General features: G+C 38.2%; 1 protein-coding gene across 2 annotated transcripts in view; it reads left to right on the top strand.

Moving 5' to 3' along the window:
- The first annotated feature begins 612 nt into the window (after nt 1-612).
- ACYP2 (acylphosphatase 2) overlaps nt 613-21,364 on the top strand; it is a 174,324-nt gene continuing 153,572 nt past the window's right edge. For both annotated transcript variants that reach the window (XM_079941019.1, XM_079941020.1), the window contains exons 1-3: nt 613-955; nt 15,245-15,261; nt 16,779-16,888. In XM_079941019.1, the coding sequence (XP_079797145.1) occupies nt 814-955; nt 15,245-15,261; nt 16,779-16,888 (269 nt within the window). In that variant the 5' untranslated portion in view covers nt 613-813. The remainder of the gene's footprint in view (nt 956-15,244; nt 15,262-16,778; nt 16,889-21,364) is intronic.

Here is a 21,364-nt window from a genome sequence, read left to right as displayed (position 1 = left end):
TCGAAGCCAACAAATATGTTGAGAAAGGCAAATTCTCACAAGTAAAAGGATGTTGATTTCTAGAAGGCAGCAGGTTATCAATAGCTGTATACAGATTCTCTGGAGTTGTGGGTTGCTTTAACACTTCATAACAGCTCACCAGGAAGTAGTATTTTCTAAAGTATAAACTGCTTTAACCTTCTAGGCAATTGGGGGCATTGCTGAACAATGATCAAGATCATAAAAAAGCTATACGAGTTCACAGCAGACAAGATTTTTTGTTTCCATTAAAGTTTCTTGTCCCAGAATATATCACAATCCATTTAGAATATGGATTCAGGCCTAAAGCTTTTCTGACTCAATAGAAAAGAGGATGCAGATGTCACCTTAAGAACGGCTCAAAATCGCCTGACAGATTTGGCAGTTACCTAAACGTTTAATAAAAATTTACTCACTAACCAAATACTCTCAGTCACCGAGCTAGCAGGTCTTTCATTTCAAAAGAATCATTTTGGGGGTACCAAACTATTGACATCTGGGCCAAGCCTCCGCTTTTATTTAAATACAAACACTGGCAAAGAAGCGCAGCGGTTCGTTAAATCGCAGGGACTCGTAGCTGGCATCCCTCCCGGGAAGCGAGTCTGGTTCCACCACGGGGGAGGGGCAGGGAAAGGAGACCTCGGGCGCCAGGGACCTAGCGGGCTCTTTCTTCCAGGCGTCCCGGGCTGCCCTCACTACCAGTCGCCGCCGTCTCATTTGCCGCCTTCCGACGCGTGACCCCGGCGCGCTCGCGTCCCGGGCCGGTGACAGGCGCGAGGTGCGCCGAGCGGTCCCATGTGCGCCCTCCCTCTCGCGGCCGCTGCAGTCACCGCGCCCCGAATCCAGCTCCAGCTCCTCTGCCGAGGCCTCGCCGCCGCCATGTCTACCGCCAGGCCACTCAAATCCGTGGACTACGAAGTGTTCGGGAGAGTGCAGGGTAGGGGACCCCCTTACAGTGGGAGATCAAAGAGGTGTTGGGGAGGAAGAGTAGAAAGCTTCGACAAGCACACCCCACCTTAAGGACGCCCTGCCCTGTAGCGGCTAGGACTTCCGCTCGGCCATGACACAGCAGCCATGGGTGGGCAGGAGGCGAAGGGCGCATGCGCAGAAGAGCTGGGGTGGGCGGGATGGGGGCGAGGGAGGAGAGCGGAGCCGGGGAAAGACTGGGAGAAGGAGGAACAGCCGGGCGCGGGGAGTGGGCCACTTAAGGGGGTCCGGGGAGTGCAGACTGAGAGGACAAAATGAAGTGGGGGAAGGAAAGAAGAGAGGGTCTTTGAACTAGTGGTCCCCGTTACTCACCACTGAACTACTGCGCTTGACTTGAGTTTAGGATGGACACCTAAGATGGTGTTTGACGGTTCTCTTTGTAGGAGATTATACTTTTTTTTTTCCTGTATAGCTCCTGAAAGAATTATTAAGTTATTATCTAATTTTTGTCTCATTATAAGTTTAAATCGTTGTAGAGGATGTCATGTCTGGCTTATTGTAACTATCGTTATTTCTAACTTAAAATGTTACATCACTGAAATTTATCCAGTGGAATATAAATATGGTAGTGATTTACTATTTGCCATCATTCATTCAAAGCAAAGCTTTTTAACAGTGGGAAATTTTGCATCATACCTTTTCCTCTTTGAATTTGATTTCCATTCCATTTTTCCCACAGAATTTTATCCTATTGTTATGCTTGAGCAGTTTCTAATTGGTCACCTACCAGACTTCTCTGCAATATGTATGTGCATATGTATGTGTATATATATACACACATACATATATTTTCTTAATTTCCTTTGACCATAAAGCTCTATTTATTTTTTTTTCTTTTGGCTTGAGTTACTATTGTGACTATTATTAGAATACACTTGATGAAAATAATATAAATACATTTAAAAGTGTGATAAACATTATTAAAATTTAAAAGGTAAATTTGTTTTGGAAATTTATTTCTTACAGGGAAAGCTGGAGGTTTCATGGAACATTGATTAAAGGGTTGAGTTATCTTTGTATTTTGGTATTCTAGAGGTTTTTACACTTTGGGGCAGTGTACCAGGATAAGAAAAAGGATGGGTGAGTGTATGCCTTTTGTAAAGAAATAGCTCTTTCTTTCAAAGGGTAACTGTGGGAAGGGAGGTAGGAAAGGAGAATCATGGCGTATTACAGGTGTCTCCTCAGACTAGTCAGTTTTAGGGGAAAAAAAAATATGGAAGTTCTAATACAGAAATTGATTACTTAAAATTATTCATGCTTTGTACCCTTTAGAATGTCTTCGGTACACCCAGGGGTATGGTATTCTAGATTGAAAACTACCCCCAAAAGTCATTGAAACATGTATATAAAAATGAAAATGGTGGCAAAGATCATTTGACAAACTATTTGGTCTACTGGACAGAGACGGGAGTAGTTAAGGAGCGTGTGTGTGCACATGTGTGACGTTTACTGAGGGTGTACCATGTGCTGAGCATCCTACTATTATTTACTTAATCTTCATCACAATTTTGTAAGATATATATCTTAGTACTGTTTTAACAATGATAAAATAGGTAGAGTGTCAGTAACTTGGACAAGCCGTTAGTCGACAAATGGGATTTGATCCTGCATCTCTCTAACTCTAAAACCTGCACTTTCCCATTAGATGAGGTTTTCTGATAACACATAATGTATTTCTATTAATTTTAGCTATGTAATTGCACTTTGTCCATATGGTGGTCACATGGTGTATGAAGATCAATTTGGGGCAACAGTATACATAATAGGAAAGAGAAATGTACGCTATATAAACAGTGGGGTTTAAAAATCAGCTTTAGGGGAATAACTGTTGTTTACAGTATGTTAAATGGAAGAGAGTACATGCATACTATTGATTTATCAAGGCCTAGTATGTGGGACAAATTCACAATCACATATTTGCACACATATACATCAGCATTTGCTGAGAATCTAGGATGTGCCAAACTCTGTACTCATTTAATCGTCAACCCTATGACCTCAACCATTTTCCTCATTTAACAAATGGAGAATTTAAGGCATAGTGAAGTAACTTTCCCGTTACAGAGTGAGTTAAGTGGTGGCGCTGGGATTTGAACCTTGACAGTTTTATACCAGGGCCCATGCTCTTAATCAGTATATCCTACTGATCCTCCTCTCAATACCTTTTCCACCTTTATTTTGCCTTCCTCCGAACCTATGAACCGAACACATACATACACTGATGCAGGGCATTTGGACCTGGCCATCTATACACCATTCCAGATGATTCTGAGGATGTTTTTATGGTCTTTTTGGCTCCAAGGAAGTTTGACCTTGTCAGTAGGCAGTCAGCACATTCAAAACTGCAGCCTCTGACTCTCCCTCTGTTGCTTGCTGGCACTATCACCGTTGCTGTATATCAGTCTGCGTCTCTCTGTGTCTCACAGAACTGCTCACAATTTTTTAGTGGATTACCTAAGAAATAAATACAAACCACTAGCTTTTTGTCTGAGTCATAATGATAGTGTAGAAATAATTAACAATAAATGATAAAAAATTTTAATTTTATTTTAATAATGTAAAATGGAGAATGATTAAAGGGATCTTTAAAAAGTGTGGAATAATAAAATCTTAGTGAATACTCACTTGTTAGAAATAACGGCTATGAAGGTAAATTTACAATGGAGGAAGCTATAATTAGGAACATTGAATATGGACAAGATATAGATTGATAAATAAAATTGTCATTAAAATATTTAAATGAAAAATATTCTTAATGAAAGTTGCTTCAATGATATAAAAATTAATTTGGAAAATGATTTAACTGTCTTGTTCTGATGGAAAATTGATCAGTGAATTGAATTAGCTTGACGGAGCTTATGACAGAAAATATTTCCTAACCAAAAAACGGGGTATGCTGTTATATTTGTATTTAGAATGTTTGAATTTAAATCATCCTTGGTGCCAAAATGGTAGTCAAAATGTTCTAGGGGTCAGATATACTCTGCCTTGTTCTCCAATACACACACCCTAATTTGCAAACAGATTGCATTTCAAGAACTAGTTTATAAATTGGTTGTTTGGAATTCAGGAAAATACATTTATAGAAATAATATTACAAATAGTGGATTTATTTCTCAGACCCTTCTGCAAAGTCCACTCATAGAGCTATAGGCTTGTTGACAGAAATAATCAATAAACAATCTATAATTGGAATAGAAAAGAGTTTTATTTCAGCCAAACTGAGGACTGTAGCTGGGGGACAGTCTCTCAGGTAATTCTGAGGAACTGCTCTGGAGAAGCATGGTTTCCAGCACAGTTTTATATCTTCTCAGAACAAAGAACATCTAACAAATCAGCGATTCATTCCTTCAAGGTTTCAAAAAAACAGATCAGCATGTACACAGGGAGCCAGTATGTCCTTGGCACCTGGGAAGAGAGTCCTATCATCAAAGAAGTACCAGCATTGGCATCCCAGAAAGGGAGGCATTTAATCTTTATTTTTAACATGGACATTCTTTACTTCTGATTAAGGTACCCTTTTCTTTAACAGTTAAAGCAGATGTACAGTGTTTGATAAGCCACAAACAGGCTGTTTTAGTTAGCATAAAAGTCAAGTTAATTCCTGGATAAGCCAGAATGACTTTCCCATCCCTCAATATGTGAACATTTCTTCCATCAGGCTGCTGCTGCTCTCCATTGCTGCTTCCTTCCCTCTATTTTTTTTAATAATTTTTTTGTTTGTTTTAGTACAGTTTTAGAATTATAGAAAAGTTAGAAAGATACTATAGAGAGTTCCTGTATACTCCACATCCGGTTTCCCCTACTGTAAACATCTTACATTAGTATGGTACATTTGTCACAACTGGTGAGCCAATATTGATACATTATTTTTAACTAAAGTCCATACTTTATTCAGATTTCCTTAGTTTTTACCTAAAGTCCACTTCTGTTCAGGATTCGTCTAGGCTATCATATTACATTGAGTCATCTTGTCCCCTTAGGCTCCTTTACACTGTGATAGTTTCTCAAACTTGCCTTGTTTTCCATGACCTTGGCAGTTTGGAGGAGTACTTTGATGCTAGGTACCTTGTAGAATGCTCCCATACTGGTATTGGTCTGGTATTTTTGTTGTAAGACTGAGGTTGTGGGTTATCAGGAAGAAGACCACAGAGGTACAGTGCCATTCCCACCAGCATATCAAGGGTACATGACTTATCACTGTTGAGGTTAACCTTGATCACCTGGCTGAGATAGTGTTTGTCCACTGTTAAGTTACTCTTTTTTTCCCCTCCCTTTCCATCCTCTACTTTATCTCCATATTCTCAAGAAGCTCCATGTTTTTTTTTTCCCACCAACTTCTGTTACATTACGGGCTTTGGGATGAGGGATAGGGGAGTAGGGGACTGACCTCCTGGGTTTTTAGAGCATTTGTAACTATGGCATGGCTTATAATGTTCCTATAAATGTTTAATTACAATTACATCAAGAATAATCTGAAATTTTGAAAGAGAAATTGATTAAGCTGTGTATAGATGCTCTACCAACTCTCAGGTAAATACTGACGACACTTGTAGAAATGGACTGTGGCAATCTGTTGGTTTACCTGTGCGTTAGAAATTTAACAGTTTGTTTTTGATGGGATTGACTCAGATTTAGAATGGGAGTAACTTATTAGACTACAGAAATAAATAGCGATTTTCTTTAAGATTGCTTAAAATGAAAATTAGGATAATTACTAAATAGCTTTGTCAGACACCACATAATTTAGGTGTATACATTTTTCCTTACATAGACAGGTAAGTGGAAAGTTATGTATTAGAGGTTGAAAATTTTAGTACATTAAAGTCAAGAAATACGATTAACTCTAATTCCCTTTCTCATCTTTCTTCCTATAGCATTTCATTTGTAGTTCTGTTCTACTTCTTGTTTTTACTTCTCCAAATCCATCCTCCCTTTTTAAAAAAAATATTTATTTATTTATTTGGTTATACCGGGTCTCAGTTGTGGCACGTGGGATCTTTAGTTGTGGCATGTGGGATCTTTAGTTGTGGCATGTGGGATCTAGTTCCCTGGCCAGAGATCGAACCTGGGCCCCCTGCATTGGAAGCATGGAGTCTTGCCCACTGGACCACCAGGGAAGTCCCTCTCCTTTCAAATATAGTTATTTGTGTACACCTATCTGTGTCTCTCACTAGACAATAAGGACAGTATTGGGTGGGCCAAAAATGCCTTCGGTTTTTTAAGTAAAAATAAAAGACACATTTTTAAAATTTTTCACCAAGAACTTTATTGAACAAAGTATTCACCCTTTTGTTCCACTACCTTCTGCCATTTTTCAGGCAACTTCATGATTCCATCTTCCTAAAACTTTTTATCTTTTTGAGCAAAGAACTATTCCAGGTACCTTTTACAGTCTTCCAGGGAATTGAAATTTTTTCCATTAAGAGAATTTTATAAAGACTGAAATAAAGGGAAATCTGAAAGTGCAATGTCTGGTGAATACGGTGGATGAATCAGAACTTCCCAGCCAAGCTGTAAAGTTTTTGCTTGGTCGTCAAAGAAACATGCGGTCTTGCATTATCCTGATGGAAGATTATGCGTTTTCTGTTATAATTCTGGACACTTTTCGTCAGGTGCCACTTTCAGTTGGTCTAATTGGGAGCAGTACTTGTTGGAATTAATCGTTTCATTTTCCAGAAGGAGCTCATGTTAGAGGACTCCCTTCCAATCCCACCATATACACAACATCACCTTCTTTGGATGAAGACCGGCCTTTGGTGTGGTTGGTGGTGGTTCATTTCGCTTGCCCCACGATCTCTTCCATTCCACATTGTTGTACAGTATCCACTTTTCATCGCCTGTCACAATTTGTTTTAAAAATGGAATGTTTTCATTACATTTAAGTAGAGAATCGCATGTGATTCTCAAGAAGGTTTTGAGGTTTGCCAGGTTTGCCTGCCATGTCAAGAAGGTTTTTTTCGCTTAACTTATGTGGAACCCAAACATCAAAGCGAATCACATAACCAAGCTGGGGCAAATGATTTTCAGTGCTTGATTTGGATATTTTGAGTGTGTCGGCTATCTCCCGCGTGGTATAACATTGATTGTTCTCAATTATTGTTTCAATTTGATCGCTATCAACTTCAACTGGTCTACAGGACTGTGGAGCATCGTCCTGCGAGAAATCTCCAGCACGAAACTTCGCAAACCACTTTTGACACGTTCGATCTGTCACAGCACCTTCTCCACACACCACACAAATCTTTTTCGGCATTTCAGTTGCGTTTTTACCTTTCTTGAAATAATAAAGCATAATATGCTAAAAATGTTGCTTTTTTTCTTTCATCTCCAATATTAAAATGGGTACACAAAAATTCACCAATTTTGATGTCTTTTTTTAAATGCTCACTGATATGACAAATGTCACATACAATCTAACAAAATTGTTTTGAATGAAGTTAAAGACAGCTAAGTGCTACTAGAGCCATCTTATGCAAAAAACTGAACTAACCTTTTGGCCCACCCAATATTTTAAAGGTTAAGCTAGCTTGTTTTTATATCCCCTACAGGCTGTGCTTCTGGTGGGAACTTCCAAAGTATCTCAAATTAAATTCAAGTGTTTGGGATAGTTGGCTTAGAGAAGAAACAGTCGTATATTTGCTGTTTCGACTATTTGAAAGATGCCATGGTGTGTGGCTCCAGGGGACAGATCCTGGATGGATGTTGGAAGGTTAAAGTGAGGCAGAATTTTATTCCATAGAAGGAAGGACTTTCTAACAATTAACGATGTTTAAAGTCATTAAGGGCTGCTTTGTAAGGTAGTGACTTGATGACTTCCTGCATTCAAAATTGACACATGCAGTTTGATCCCAGGATGAAGGATTACAGGTTAATATGAAAATTTGATTTTACATGAAAGGATCCTGATGTTTAGAATTCATCATATGGTTTCTTTAAACATCAATACTTCTTTGTAGATTTAAAGTATGATTTGCTTTGCAAATATTCACCTCAGAGTTTCTCCCTGACACATCTTTTCACAAAGCAAGGTCCAGTTGCAGCTGACTGAGCCTTGATTGAGTGGCATATTTTGTTTGAGTCTCTCATAACTGAAGCGGCTGATGTCTGTCCCAGTTTCCAGAGCAGTGTGTCTGTAAAAAAAACTGCATGTGTCATATCAGCTTCCCTTCTCTTTAGCAAGCAGGGTGAAAGCAGTGTAGAGAGGCCACGGAAGCCCATGGAAGCAACTTCTCCAGTACAGGCCCTGTCCTGAGAGTGCTCAGTTCCAGTCAGTGCTACTCAACTGCAGAAAATCTGTGTTCACATTCACTTTGTTTGCTATATGGACCTCCCTCTGTTGCACAGAATGCTTCAGACTAGGGATGGGGACTCTCAGAAAGACTGAGAAAATTCCAGAGCTTTGAACAGTTAATTCCTGCATGGTTCACTGCGTCACAAAGTTAATGGGCTGGAGGTCCTGACAACTCTTGATACACATTCCTTCTAAGGCTTTAAAATATGGGTTGTGGTTGAGGGACCCAGTAAACAACACCCGTCTTCATTATGTGAGTTATTGACAAGTAAGACAATGAGTAAAGCAGAGTTTGGGGGATGTGTCTCAATCTTCAGGTAAGTAGGCTTCGTAATAATCTGTACTGCAGAATTAAACACACCAACCCAGGCACCAGCAGGGCTCCCTCAACAGAACAGAAGGGACGATTCCTTTGAATAACTAGTTCCCAGAAGGAAGAAGAGGAAGCACCTGGACTGTGTATGTTTCTCCTCCCAAACTTAACCATTAGATAAGTCACTGCATGTCCCCAAGGAGTTAGGAACAGGTAGAGAGTGGCCAGGAGTGACACACTAGTGGATATTTCTCCCCGTTAAAGGAACTATCACATGGGCAAAGAAACTTTCTCTCCCAGAAATAAACAGTGACATCTAGAGGGAGCTCAACTATTTAGTTCTGGTTGTAGTACTTCAAGATGATCTGCAGAGCAGAGTTTTTTGGTGTGGAATGATAGGAGAAGTCAGGGATGTTGTATGGAGAGCAAATTGGGGAATGACTGTCCTTGTTCTACAGACAGAGAGAGGAAGGATGACGTCACAGTCCTGTTTCCTTTTTTGTGTGTGTGACATAAAAAAAAATAGATCTAATTCACATAGTATTAAATTCACTCTTGTAACGTATTCAAACATACTAAATATAGTGTTTTTTACTGTATTCACAATGTTTTGCAGCTATCATCACTAATTTAGAATATTTCCATCACCCCAAAAAGAATCCCTGCCCCACAGTTCCCTTTATCAGTCATTCCCCATCCCCTACTTCCCCCATCCCTCAGGGATGTTGCTGCCAAGGTCTCTGTGATTTCCTTGGACTTTCCTTCATGGTTTCAAGATGGCTGCTATCGCTCCAATCATTACATTCACCCTACAGTCAGGAAGAGAGAGGGAACAAGGAGGAAACCCCTGGCTGAGACAGCCCCTGTCAAAGAGCTTTCTTGAAAGCTTCAACCAGTGATTTGGCTGAACCACTTGACATGGACCACCCCTTATAAGGAAGATCGATAAATATAGAAGAGCATGTTGCTGCCTCAAGTAAAATCAGAATTCTGTTAGAAAAGCAGAAGGGGAAAATGGATTTTGTGTAGGCAACTAACAGTGTCTGTCACAGATATTCATATGTTAAATACATTTAACAGCATAGTAATTACATTTGGTAGTCTTTCCCAAGTAGTGATGCAAAAGGACATACTACAGAAAGACTTTGATCTCCCTGGTCTCAGTCTCAAGATATTTGGTTTATAGCCAAGACAACCTAAATTTCTGTTAAGTACATATTGAATCTTTCACATACGATTTATCTCAGTCTTATTTTTTTTTCCATTTATCACTGCTTAAAGCAATGGGCAACACTTGTATTATCTACCCAATTTGTCAAGCAGTATGAACTTAGCCTAAAATTAAGTCTCTTAAACTTAAAGGGCAATCCTTTAGTTGTACTGTTTTAAGATCTGTTTAATAAATGTGTGTGCGCCCTTACCATTCATAGTTACAAATACAGCCGCCATGTCCTGCTCTAGTCTTCTATCCCAAGTCCTCTAAGTTCTGTAAGACAACCAGTTTAACCATTTCTTTTTTCAGTTCTTATGGTTGTTAAGCCATTATTTATAAACAACACGCTCATATTAATATTTCCTGATTTGTCAACTTAGGCATTATGTAGTGACTTCTTGCTACCCTTTTTAGTATATAGTATATTATATATAAACACACACACACACACACACACACACATCAAACTATATATTATCATTTAGATAAAGCAGTAAAGTTCTGCTAGAATCAACACAGAAGTCTTATGATTCTTTCCAGCTTTGAGTGCAGTAAATTTATCATCATCACTTTGAAATTAAACTTAAACTCTAATCAGTATGGTTGCATGTATATTTACAATGTTAATAATGAATTACTACAGGACAGTAAAACAGTTCACTTAAATATTTATCAGCTGGTTTTTCTTTCACTCATTTATTCAACAACTATGTGCCAAGCTCTGGTCTAGGTGCTGGGGACACAGTGTTGAACAAGACAGAAAAAAAAAACCCCACAAATAAATACCTAGTAATATCATATGGTAATCGGTTATGCATATCCAGGAAACATATAAGGATGCAGTGCTGTTTTAAATAAATTGGTCAGGGACTATTTCTCTATGGAGATGACATTGGTGCAGAGACATGAATGATGAGAAGGAGCCAGCAATGAGAAGATCAGGGGGAAGAGCAGTTCAGACAGAGGGAATAGTAAATGCAAAGGCCATGAGGCAGGAATATGCTTGGCATGTTGAGGGACACAAAGGAGAAAAATTTGGCTGGAATGGAATGAGCAGACAGGAGTCCTAAGAGATGAGACAGAGCATTAGAAAGGGGCCTGGAGGCTGTGGTAACCAGAACGTATTTTATTTTGAGTGTGATAGGGAGCCACCAGAGGGTTTTAAGCTGGGAAAGGAAGTGATTTGATTTTACTTAAGGAAAGAAAACCACCTTGGCTGCTTTATGGAGACTAGACTGTAGGAGGGCAGAACTAGACATAGGGAGACTAGTGAAGGGGGCCATTGCTGTGGATTAGTTGAGAGATTATGATAACTTGGACTAGGGTGTAAAAACATTTTTACCCATTTTTCTAGAAACAGTTGAAATAGAATTAAACTATTTTTTAGCAAGTCTTGAAAATGAAGTTTGGGGCTAGAAATAATTGGTAAAATGAGTGCAATGACATGGTTTTGAATATTTAACTATGCGTGGTATCCAAATAGGTCATGATCCTGATTTGGGGACTTTGCACATGCTCTTCCATCTTTAATGTTATTCCATTCTCATCATACTAATTTTTGCTCATCACTGAAGTATCAATGTCCCGTTTTCAATAAGCCTGCCCTAAAATTACCCAAGACTGGGTGGGTCATTTGTTTGTCCTGTGAACTCCCACTTGCATCCTGGTTTATACATCTTTCAACTCATAATTGTTCTATGTTTTATTTATTTTTAAAGTTCTATTTATTATTCTTTTTTCTTTTTTCCCCAGTTTTATTGAGATATAATTGCCATACAGTACTATATAAGTTGAAGGTGTACAGCATGATTTGACTTACATCATGAAATGATTATCACAATAAGTTTAGTGACTATCCATCATCTCATATAGATACAAAATAAAAGAAAAAGGAATAAATATTTTTCCTTGTGATGAGAACTCTTATGAGTTACTCTCTTCACAACTTTCATATGTAACATAAGCATAAGTTAATTTTATTTATCATGTTGCACATCACATCCCTAGTACTTATTGATCTTATAACTGGAAGTTTGTACCTGTTGTCTTCTACATTTTAATTGCCATTTTACTTGTCTATCTTCCTCACTATACTGTAAGCTCCTAGATGGCAGGACTGTCTTATTTACTCATCTCATTCTCTGCAAAATTAGACAATGAATATTTGTTAAGTGAATAATCAGAATGTCTAAAAGTGTGCTTATTTTTTTAAAAAATATTTATTTATATATTTGGTTGCACCAGGCCTTAGTTGCAGCATGTGGGCTCCTTAGTTGTGGCATGCGAACTCTTAGTTGCTGCATGCATGTGGGACCTAGTTCACTGACCAGGGATTGAACCCAGGACCCCTGCATAGGGAGCGCAGAGTCTTATCCACTGCACCACCAGGGAAGTCCCTAGTGTGCTTATTAAATATATGAATTGTGAGGCTTCCCTGTTGGCACAGTGGTTGAGAGTCCGCCTGCCGATGCAGGGCACACGGGTTCGTGCCCCGGTCCGGGAAGATAGCACATGCCGTGGAGCGGCTGGGCCCGTGAGCCATGGCCGCTGAGCCTGCGCGGCCGGAGCCTGTGCTCCGCATCGGGAGAGGCCACAGCAGTGAGAGGCCCGCCTACAGCAAAAAAAAAAAAATATATATATATCTCTATATATATATATATGAGTTGCCTGATTCTTAGATTATGTCTGTGTGAAAAGAACATTTCATTAGCAGACTGGAGTAGGTAATTTCCTTAACCCTGCAATGTATTGGATAACTCTTTTAAAAATTCCTCAAATCCTGTCACCTTAAGCAAATGGCCTTTTTGTCATCAGTAAATAGATGGTGGAAGGGCTGCTGGGAATTCATAAATGTTGAAAGGATGTTGCTCTTCACCGGGGGTGGAGTGGGGTGGAGTATGGTGGAGTGGGCAGCTTGTTGTTAACCTCCCTTTCTGGCAGCTCCGGTGTTTCTGGCAGTAAGTAGTAAGGGTGGAGGGAGCAACCTAAGTGACAGGCTGCCTGCTCTGCTCCAGCACCAAATCCAGTTAGAGTGCAGGACAGGGTTTTTTGTCTTTTCATTGTCCATGGTTTCTTTCAAGTAGCGCTGTTGACTTGTAAAATAGCTGAGGCAATATTGACATGCAAGTACATGATTTATTACCAACACGAATTTGAACAGCATGAATGAGAAATGCATCAGACCTGCAGTACCCTACAAGATTGGAGTTTTCCCCTTTGCGATGCAATTCTTCACCTGAAATATAAATCCTTTTCAAACCTTTCCCAGACCTTCCTTTAAGGTGGAGCCAACCATTGATTCTAAACTTTAGCGGGCATAAAAATCACCTGGAGAGCGTGTTAAAATTGGATTCCAAGATGCAACCTGCAGAGTTTCTGATTCTTTAGTGCTGGGGAGGAGCTTGACAATTTGATTTTCTAAAAACCTCTCAGGTGATGCTGGTGCCTCTGGTTCATGGACCGGTCTGAATAGGAAAGAGCTGGACTATATGTTTCCAATTTCTGTTTACTTCAGTTGCATGTGCTTTCTTTTCTTAATGCTAACATCATTTGGGGCTGTTCACTGTTGAGAAACTCAGAGGGGAATATGCACAATAGGCCTGGACCCAAACTTTCAACTCTGCTTAGTCAGTGTCTTCTGGGATCCCCTCACTCCAGGAAAAAATGACTGCACACTTCTCCACAGTTCTGCCTGTTTTGTCTCTTCTACATGGTCTGGTTAACCTGAAGTTTCTCTTGAATTTTCTGCCCATTCCTTTTATATCTACTGACTCATGTCTTTCCCTCCATCTATATAACAGATTACCTTTCTGGTTCTTCTTCAGATCAATACTCCCCACTCATCCTTCCCTCACATTTATAGGTATCTTTTTTTTTTTTTCTGGTGCGCGGGCCTCTCACTGTTGTGGCCTCTCCTGTTGCAGAGCACAGGCTCCGGACGCGCAGGCTCAGTGGCCATGGCTCACGGGCCCAGCCGCTCTGCGGCATGTGCTATCTTCCCGGACCGGGACACGAACCCATGTTCCCTGCATTGGCAGGCGGACTCTCAACCACTGCGCCACCAGGGAAGCCCTATAGGTATCTTTTAAAATATTTTTTATAGCCCCATAAGAATTTCACTTGTGATACTATCCTGTCTTTTTTGCTCCACTACTCTTTTTTTCTTCGTATTCATTTGGTACCACAATACACTACCCTCAGGAAACAAATGATACTCCTTGTTATTACAAATCTGCTTACAAAACTACATAAAATTACCCAAGCCACGGATCTTGTCTTCTGTATCCTCTTAATCAGACTCAATTGCTGTTTGGAGAAGCAATATCTTTTGACCTCTCTGAGATTGATTTGATCTATCCCCTGTGATTTGCCTATTTTTTTTCTAATTTTTAAAAATTGAGGTATAATTTACATTCAGTAATATTCACCCTTTTTAGTATACAGTTCAATGAGTTTTGATAAATGCATACAGTCATGTAACCACCACCACTACCAGCACAACTGAGACATAAAACAGTCCAATCACCCCAAAAATTTCCCTCGTGCTCCTTTTCAGCGCCCCACTCCTTCCCACTCCCGCCCTTGGCAATCACAGATCAGTTTTCTGTCCCTGTAGTTTTGCCTTTTCCAGAAAGTAGAATTAAAATAGTAATGTTTTATTACATTTAAACTTGAATTTAGTACTTGTATTTAAAGAAGACATTCTATTTATTTATTTAATTTATTTATTTTTGGCTGCGTTTGGTCTTCGTTGCTGCACATGGGCTTTCTCTAGTTGCGGCGAGCAGGGGCTACTCTTCGTTGCAGTGTGCGGGCTTCTCATTGCCATGGCTTTTCTTGTTGCAGAGCACGGGCTGTAGGCACATGGGCTTCAGTAGTTGTGGCACGCGGGCTTCAGTAGTTGTGGCTCATGGGCTCTAGAGTGCAGGCTCAGTAGTTGTGGTGTATGGGCTTAGTTGCTCCGTGGCAAGTGGGATTTTTCCAGATCAGGGCTTGAACCCGTGTCCCCTGCATTGGCAGGTGGACTTTTAACCACTGTGCCACCAGGGAAGCCCCTAAAGAAGACATTCTAAAAGCTGAGGGTGGGTAAGTTTTATGCCAGCACACTCAACTGTTCTTGTAGTAATTATTTTGTTTTATTTAGCATTTTAAAATAGAAGGAATATGCAGTTTGGCGTTTCATTATACTTTGGTTTCAGAATATTATTCTTTTTCTTCAAAAATAACCTTCCTTTTTCTCTTTTTGTTTTAAAAGAAAAGAATTTTTAAAAAACACTTTCTGAATGCATTCAGATATTAAAGGTTTTGTTCATTTCATTTACTTACTATTTAATAAACTAGATGAAAGCTAAGTCAGGAAATATATACTTTTTTTAAAGGTAGACAACCTGACATTTCTTTTCATCTTTCTCTTATACAGGTGTTTGCTTCAGGATGGTAAGTCACCAATCTGTTTATTATTTTTTGCCATCTCCCTCCCACCCCCACTGTTATTTAGTCACAGAGACAGAGCAGTTATCTACTTAGTGCTAATCTATTGCTAATTTCCTGTCCTTGACAGTGAATGAAGAAATATTTGTATTTCTTTCAAGTTACTGGTTGAGATTTTTATTAAGGATGTCTTTTAAAAGTAGTCTATTAAAAACATTACAACCTTCCTGGTTTTCCGTTAATATTTCTATGAATTTCGAAAGTACCTCTCTTGGGGTGATTCAATTAAACATTTTGATTAGGTATATTTAATACACAGTATGGGGTCTTCCACTTGTTCTGGATGGAAGAATCTCTCCAGTCAACGGTACATATCTTGAATTGCAAAATGAGAAAAGCCCATTGTTGCACAAGGAAGTGGTTCCTAGGTTTTTAAAGTTAAAACCCCTTGCTGCCTTTTAGATATTTATTTTAAAATATTTATTTTAAAATACTTTTAAAATATCAATTTTTAAAATATAGTACTCCTTTCTTAAAGTTAAACGTGGCATGTATTCTCACCTACTGTTTGAGCTGGGAATCACTAGCTAGGTCTCTGTTCCTAACCTCTAAGGGTTCTAACAGGTTCCCACAAGTCAAGTCTCTGCCTGTTGAGATAGTCGCATCCCCTGGAGTTCAGATTGTCTCCTTTTTCGCTGCTATCTGTGAAGGTGTGACATTTTCAGAACCCAGCCCTTCCAGCAATCCTAGCTATAATCATCTTGGTTTGCACTGCTTCATTTAGTTGGGGACGTGGAGTGTAGAGCTCTTGGTCACCCTGGGCTCCAAACAGGAGAAGAGCATGTTTCTAAAAAATGCTGGTATTCTGGCTCCACAAGAATTTTAGTGTGATGTAGTTAAAGTAATACAAAATAAAAATGTTTCTAGGTTTGCATGTGCTGGTAGCATAATTGAATTTGGAATCAGGAAAAGGAATTTTAAAAAACTATTACGAATAATAGGAGAAATAAATTTACTCATAGGCAATTATAACAATTGCGTGGCAAGTCCAGAGTCAACAGAGAACACTGGAATCTTTTAATCCAATTCTTTATGTTGATCATAACTGGATATTTTTGCTCAGTGATTAAGAATCTTGGAGTGATCATCATTTGAAACCCAGATTGACAGTGTAATTTAGCATTAGCCAGTTGTGAGGGCAATGCAACTGAGCTTTATGGATTCCAAAACACATCATGGAAATTCTTTTCTGAAATAATTCCCACCATCAGTTTATTTTCTCATAACGTGCTTGTCTTTACTGAATGTGGAATTTAGCACACACACAAAAAATACCATTTAAACGAAAGTTTTTGTAAATATAGGTATTACTATGGGTCAACTACACAATCTTTGGCATAGACTATATTTTAAAGTAATCAGCTTTTTTGTGACCATACCTTTTTGAATGTTAGAATCAAGTATGTTGTAAATTCAGACCTTTGATGTTGGACTTCGTCTCTCTTGTTTTCTCCTGAAACCAGTACACCGAAGATGAGGCAAGGAAAATAGGGGTGGTTGGCTGGGTGAAGAATACCAGCAAAGGCACTGTGACAGGCCAAGTGCAAGGCCCCGAAGATAAAGTCAATTCCATGTAAGTAATAAGACTAATAACACACTCATGCAACTTATGAACTTATTTCAATGTTTGGTTGTACAATAAGAATAGAATTGATGGACCAAATTTAGTTTGTAGATTATCACTAAACCAACATGCTTTTAGGCAGACCAGCAAAGAAATTTTCAGAGTTGAGAGTGGAATTTCTACGTCTAGGAATGGATTTCCCGCTTGGGCAGGCCCTCAGAAAGAGCAGTAGCATCACTCTCCAATCTGTATGAAATGGGTTCTGTTCAGTCTCCTCTAATATGAGGGAAACATCCAGGGTCAAGTGTTTCTCATCAGAAGTGGTTGTGACAGAAGCATAGTGCTTTAGGATGGTTCTTGAAGTTCTTAAAGAGCCTGCAAGGCAAAAAGTTGCCATTTCCTTTGTATTGTTTAAGTATCTTATTTATCTAATTGTAATTTTATTTTTACTGTCAATGAAAGTGTGTTTGATGAGCTGTATAGTTACCATGATATGAGTCCTTGCAGTGCAAAGGAGATCAGATTCAGTTGTAGGGAAAAAAGTGCCTTGTGTACACAGTGTCATTTTCAAAGACATTATCTTTTCAGCTTCCTAATTGCCACTGCTCTCTGTAGTCTTATTTTTTAAATAAAAATTGCCCCTATTTATCGAGCATTTGCAACATGTTAGGTAATGTGCTAAACACTTTACATGGATTGTCTCATTTAATCTTCACAACATGTCTTACGAGGTAGCTACTCATTAATACCCAATTTACTTTATTATTTGCAATTTATCTTTGTTTTCTTTACTTAATGTTTTCAGATTTCAAGAGCAATACTTTTTTACTTGTTGTAATAAGTGAAGTAATAAAACATAGAGAGGTATAAAAGCAAAGTTAGTAATCGGCCCCTCCTTTCTACTTCCTTCCCCTTTATGTAACCTGAGCCAGTGGCTTTGTGAATCCTATCCAAAGCTTTCTTTTTCACTTAAAAATACTTAATTGTACGTTTAAAATTAGGGTTTTGCATGCTTTTACTGAAATAGAATACTTCATGCATATTTTTCTGTAACTAGTATTTTTTACTTTATGGCTGTTCAACAATCAAGAAATATATAAGTACCAATTCCTTATTTTTTCTAATTTCTTTATGTATAGGTACATATTTGCATTTGTGCATAAACCATACCGCAACCTGAAGAGTGGGGTCCAAAATTCAATTTCATAAAATGTGGGGTAACAGTTAATGGAAAAATTATCTTTTTCAGTAGGATGGTCACAAAATGCACAAATGAGAGGACTGTGAGCAACATTATACAGAACTAATAGTTCAGTGGATGAGAAAATGCCAGATGACTATGATATAGTTTGAGATTGGGGACCACATGGAGGATGGACGCTCATGCCAATCATGTTATACCCTAATCCATGTTGTAGCAAGTTTTTGATTAATTTCCTTAACATAATCATATCATAAATTCTGCCCATTTTTCCTTTCCAACCCCTGCACACCCTTCTTCCCTGCCATGCTGCCAGTCATCTGTGTTAGCAACCTGTGTGTGTTTCCTTCCATGTTTGTCTCCATGTTTGCCTTTACACAACACACACACACACACACACTTGGGTGTACATATATTTGGGGGTTTTGTTCAATGTTTGCTTTTTAAAAATGGGATTGTGATGTATGCACCTCTCTGCATCTCACTTTTATTTTATTTTATTTTTTTTAATATAAATTTATTTATTTATTTATTTTTGGCTGTGTTGGGTCTTCGTTGCTGCGAGCAGGCTTTCGCTAGACCACTTTCACTGTGGCAGGCGGGGGCTACTGTTTGTTGCGGTGCGTGGTCTTCTCATTGCTGTGGCTTCTCTTGCTGTGGAGCACGGGTTCTAGGCATGTGTGCTCTGTAGTTGTGGCTCGTGGGCTTAGGTGCTCTGCAACATGTGGGATCTTCCAGACCAGGGCTCGAACCCGTGTCCCCTGCATTGGCAGACGGATTCTTAACCACTGCACCACCAGGGAAGTCCCTGCATTTCATTTTATCATTCAAAAATACATCCAGGAAAATCCCTCCAAGTCAAATGGTGTAACACTAATTCATTCTTTCTAATGGCTGCTTAATATTCTACAGTATAGATGTACCATTATTTATTACCTTATTGCTGGGAACTCATTTTGTTACTTTTTATTTTTTTCCACAATAAGAGCAATGATGCAATAAACATTTTATTGGTGATTTTATTTTTATGAGATAGATTTCTAGGAGTGTGATTTTGTTGGTTGAAGTGTCTTGCATACTTTTAATTTAAAAATATTTGCCTGACTGCTTTTCAGAACAGCTGTAAACAATTACATTTTTTTCTATTCATCCTGTTGGCAGTTGGTACTGTTGCACTCTCATTTTTCTTTTATCTGATTTGGTGTAGAGTGAGATATTATTTTTTTTTACTGTAGTTTGCATTTCTCTAATTGATAGTTAGTTGGAGCATCTTCATGCTATGTGGATTTGTTCTCATGGATTCCCTTTTCACATCCTTTACCAATTTTCTCACTGGATTGCTTGCCTCTTGCCAATTTTTAACAGCACTTTGTATACTGGTGATGACTACTAACTCATTATCTGTTATCTCTTTTCCAAGTATTCCCCAAATCTATCATTTGCCTATTAGTTTTGTTTATGGTAGCTTTTACAACATAAATTGTTTTTCATTTTTATAAACTTAGATATGGCTATCTTTTCTTTCTGGTTAAAAAACAGATTGTGTGTTGTTTCCTAGCTTTCCTTCTAACTTTTTGATGCTTTATTTATTACATTAGGCATCTACTCCATCTGGAATTTGTTTCTTATTTATAATATGAGATTGGAGACTATTTCCTACCAGATGGATAGGGAGTTGTGCCAGCACCATTTATTAAATAGTCACTCTTTCCCCATTGAATTGAGATATGTTTTTGTCAATATATTAAAATCTCATATAAACTGGATTTTATTTCTGGCTTTTCTGTTCTGGTCCACTGATTGATATATCTATTCCTATACTAATACTCCATATTGATTTAATTACAGTGGCTTTATAGTATATTTTCTTTCATTCTTCTTTTTCATTCACTTTTTTGCTTTCTTGGGCATTTATTTTCTCTCTAAACTTTAAGATAATTTTATCTATTTAATTGGAATAATATATTTTTTTAACTTCCCTAATTGTCGTACAAATATGTTTTTTTAAAAAAGAAAACTTTCTTTTTTAAAACAGTTTTAGAGTTACAGAAGAATTGTGACAATAGTACAGAGGGTTTCCGTATACTCCTCACCCTTTCCCCATTAACATTTTACATTAGTATGATACATATGTTACAATTAATGAACCAGTATTGATGTACTGGGTATTAAGTAAAGTCCATAGTTTGTTCAGATTTCCTCAGCTTTTACCTAATGTCTCTTTTCTCTTTTAGGAGCCCATATTTTACTTGCTTTTTAATTGCACATTTTTATGACATAAGAGAATTGTTATTAAATCTTTCCATCTAAGAATATGGATATCTTTTCATTTGTTCAGATTTTAAAAATTATCCTTCAATGTGATTTTCTGGTTATCACCATTTAAGTTTTGTGCTTTTCTTGCAGAGTTTATTCCTAAGTATTTGCCTTAGTCAGTTTGGCTTCAGTAACAAAGCACCGTATAGACTGGGTGGTTTATAAACAACAGAAATTCTCAGAGTTATGGAGGATGGAAGTGCAAGATCAGGGTGCAAGCATGGTCAGGTTCTGGTGAGGGCCCTCTTCTGGGTTGCAGACTGTTGACTTCTCATTGTATTCTCCTATGGCACAAAGAGAGCTAGTTAGCTCTCTGGCCTGTTCTTATAAGGACACTAATCTCATTCATGAGAGTTCTATCCTCATGACCTAATTACCTCTCAAACACCCCACCTCCAAATACCATCACATTGGAGATGAAGTATCAAGCTATAAATTTGGGGAGGACCCAAACATTCATTCCGTAACAATATTTTATTGCTTTTTTTCACAATTATGTATGGAATATTTTTCCATTTTTGTTTCCGGGTATTTATGCTAGAATAAGGAAAGCCTAATGATGTTTGTATATTTATCTTATAGAGTTACCTTATCAAATATTCTCATTAATTGTACTAGATTTGATTGTTGTTTTTTTTGTAAACTATAGTCTATTAGATTTCCTAAGTATACAATTCTGTAGTTAGCCAAAATAGTGTCTCTTTTATCCAGTGTTTATTTCATTTGCTAGACCTCCTCACAGCAATGTTGAATAGTAATAGCCATAGCAAACATTCCTGTCTGGTTTCTGATTTTATTTGAAATGGCTTTATTTTTTCACCATGATGATGAAGAATGATGTTTGCTGTTGATTTTTGGTAAATAAACTTCATTACATTGAATTTCACTCTTGAATTCCTTGAATTAAGCTCTAGTTGGTCACAGTGTGTTATTCTCTTGAGTCATTGCTGAATACTGCTTCCCAATGT

This window comes from Stenella coeruleoalba (genome assembly GCF_951394435.1).
Source record: "Stenella coeruleoalba genome assembly, chromosome: 13".
NCBI lineage: Eukaryota > Metazoa > Chordata > Mammalia > Artiodactyla > Delphinidae > Stenella > Stenella coeruleoalba.
Note: the sequence above shows the minus strand (reverse complement) of the source record. Positions and strands in the feature narration are given on the sequence as shown.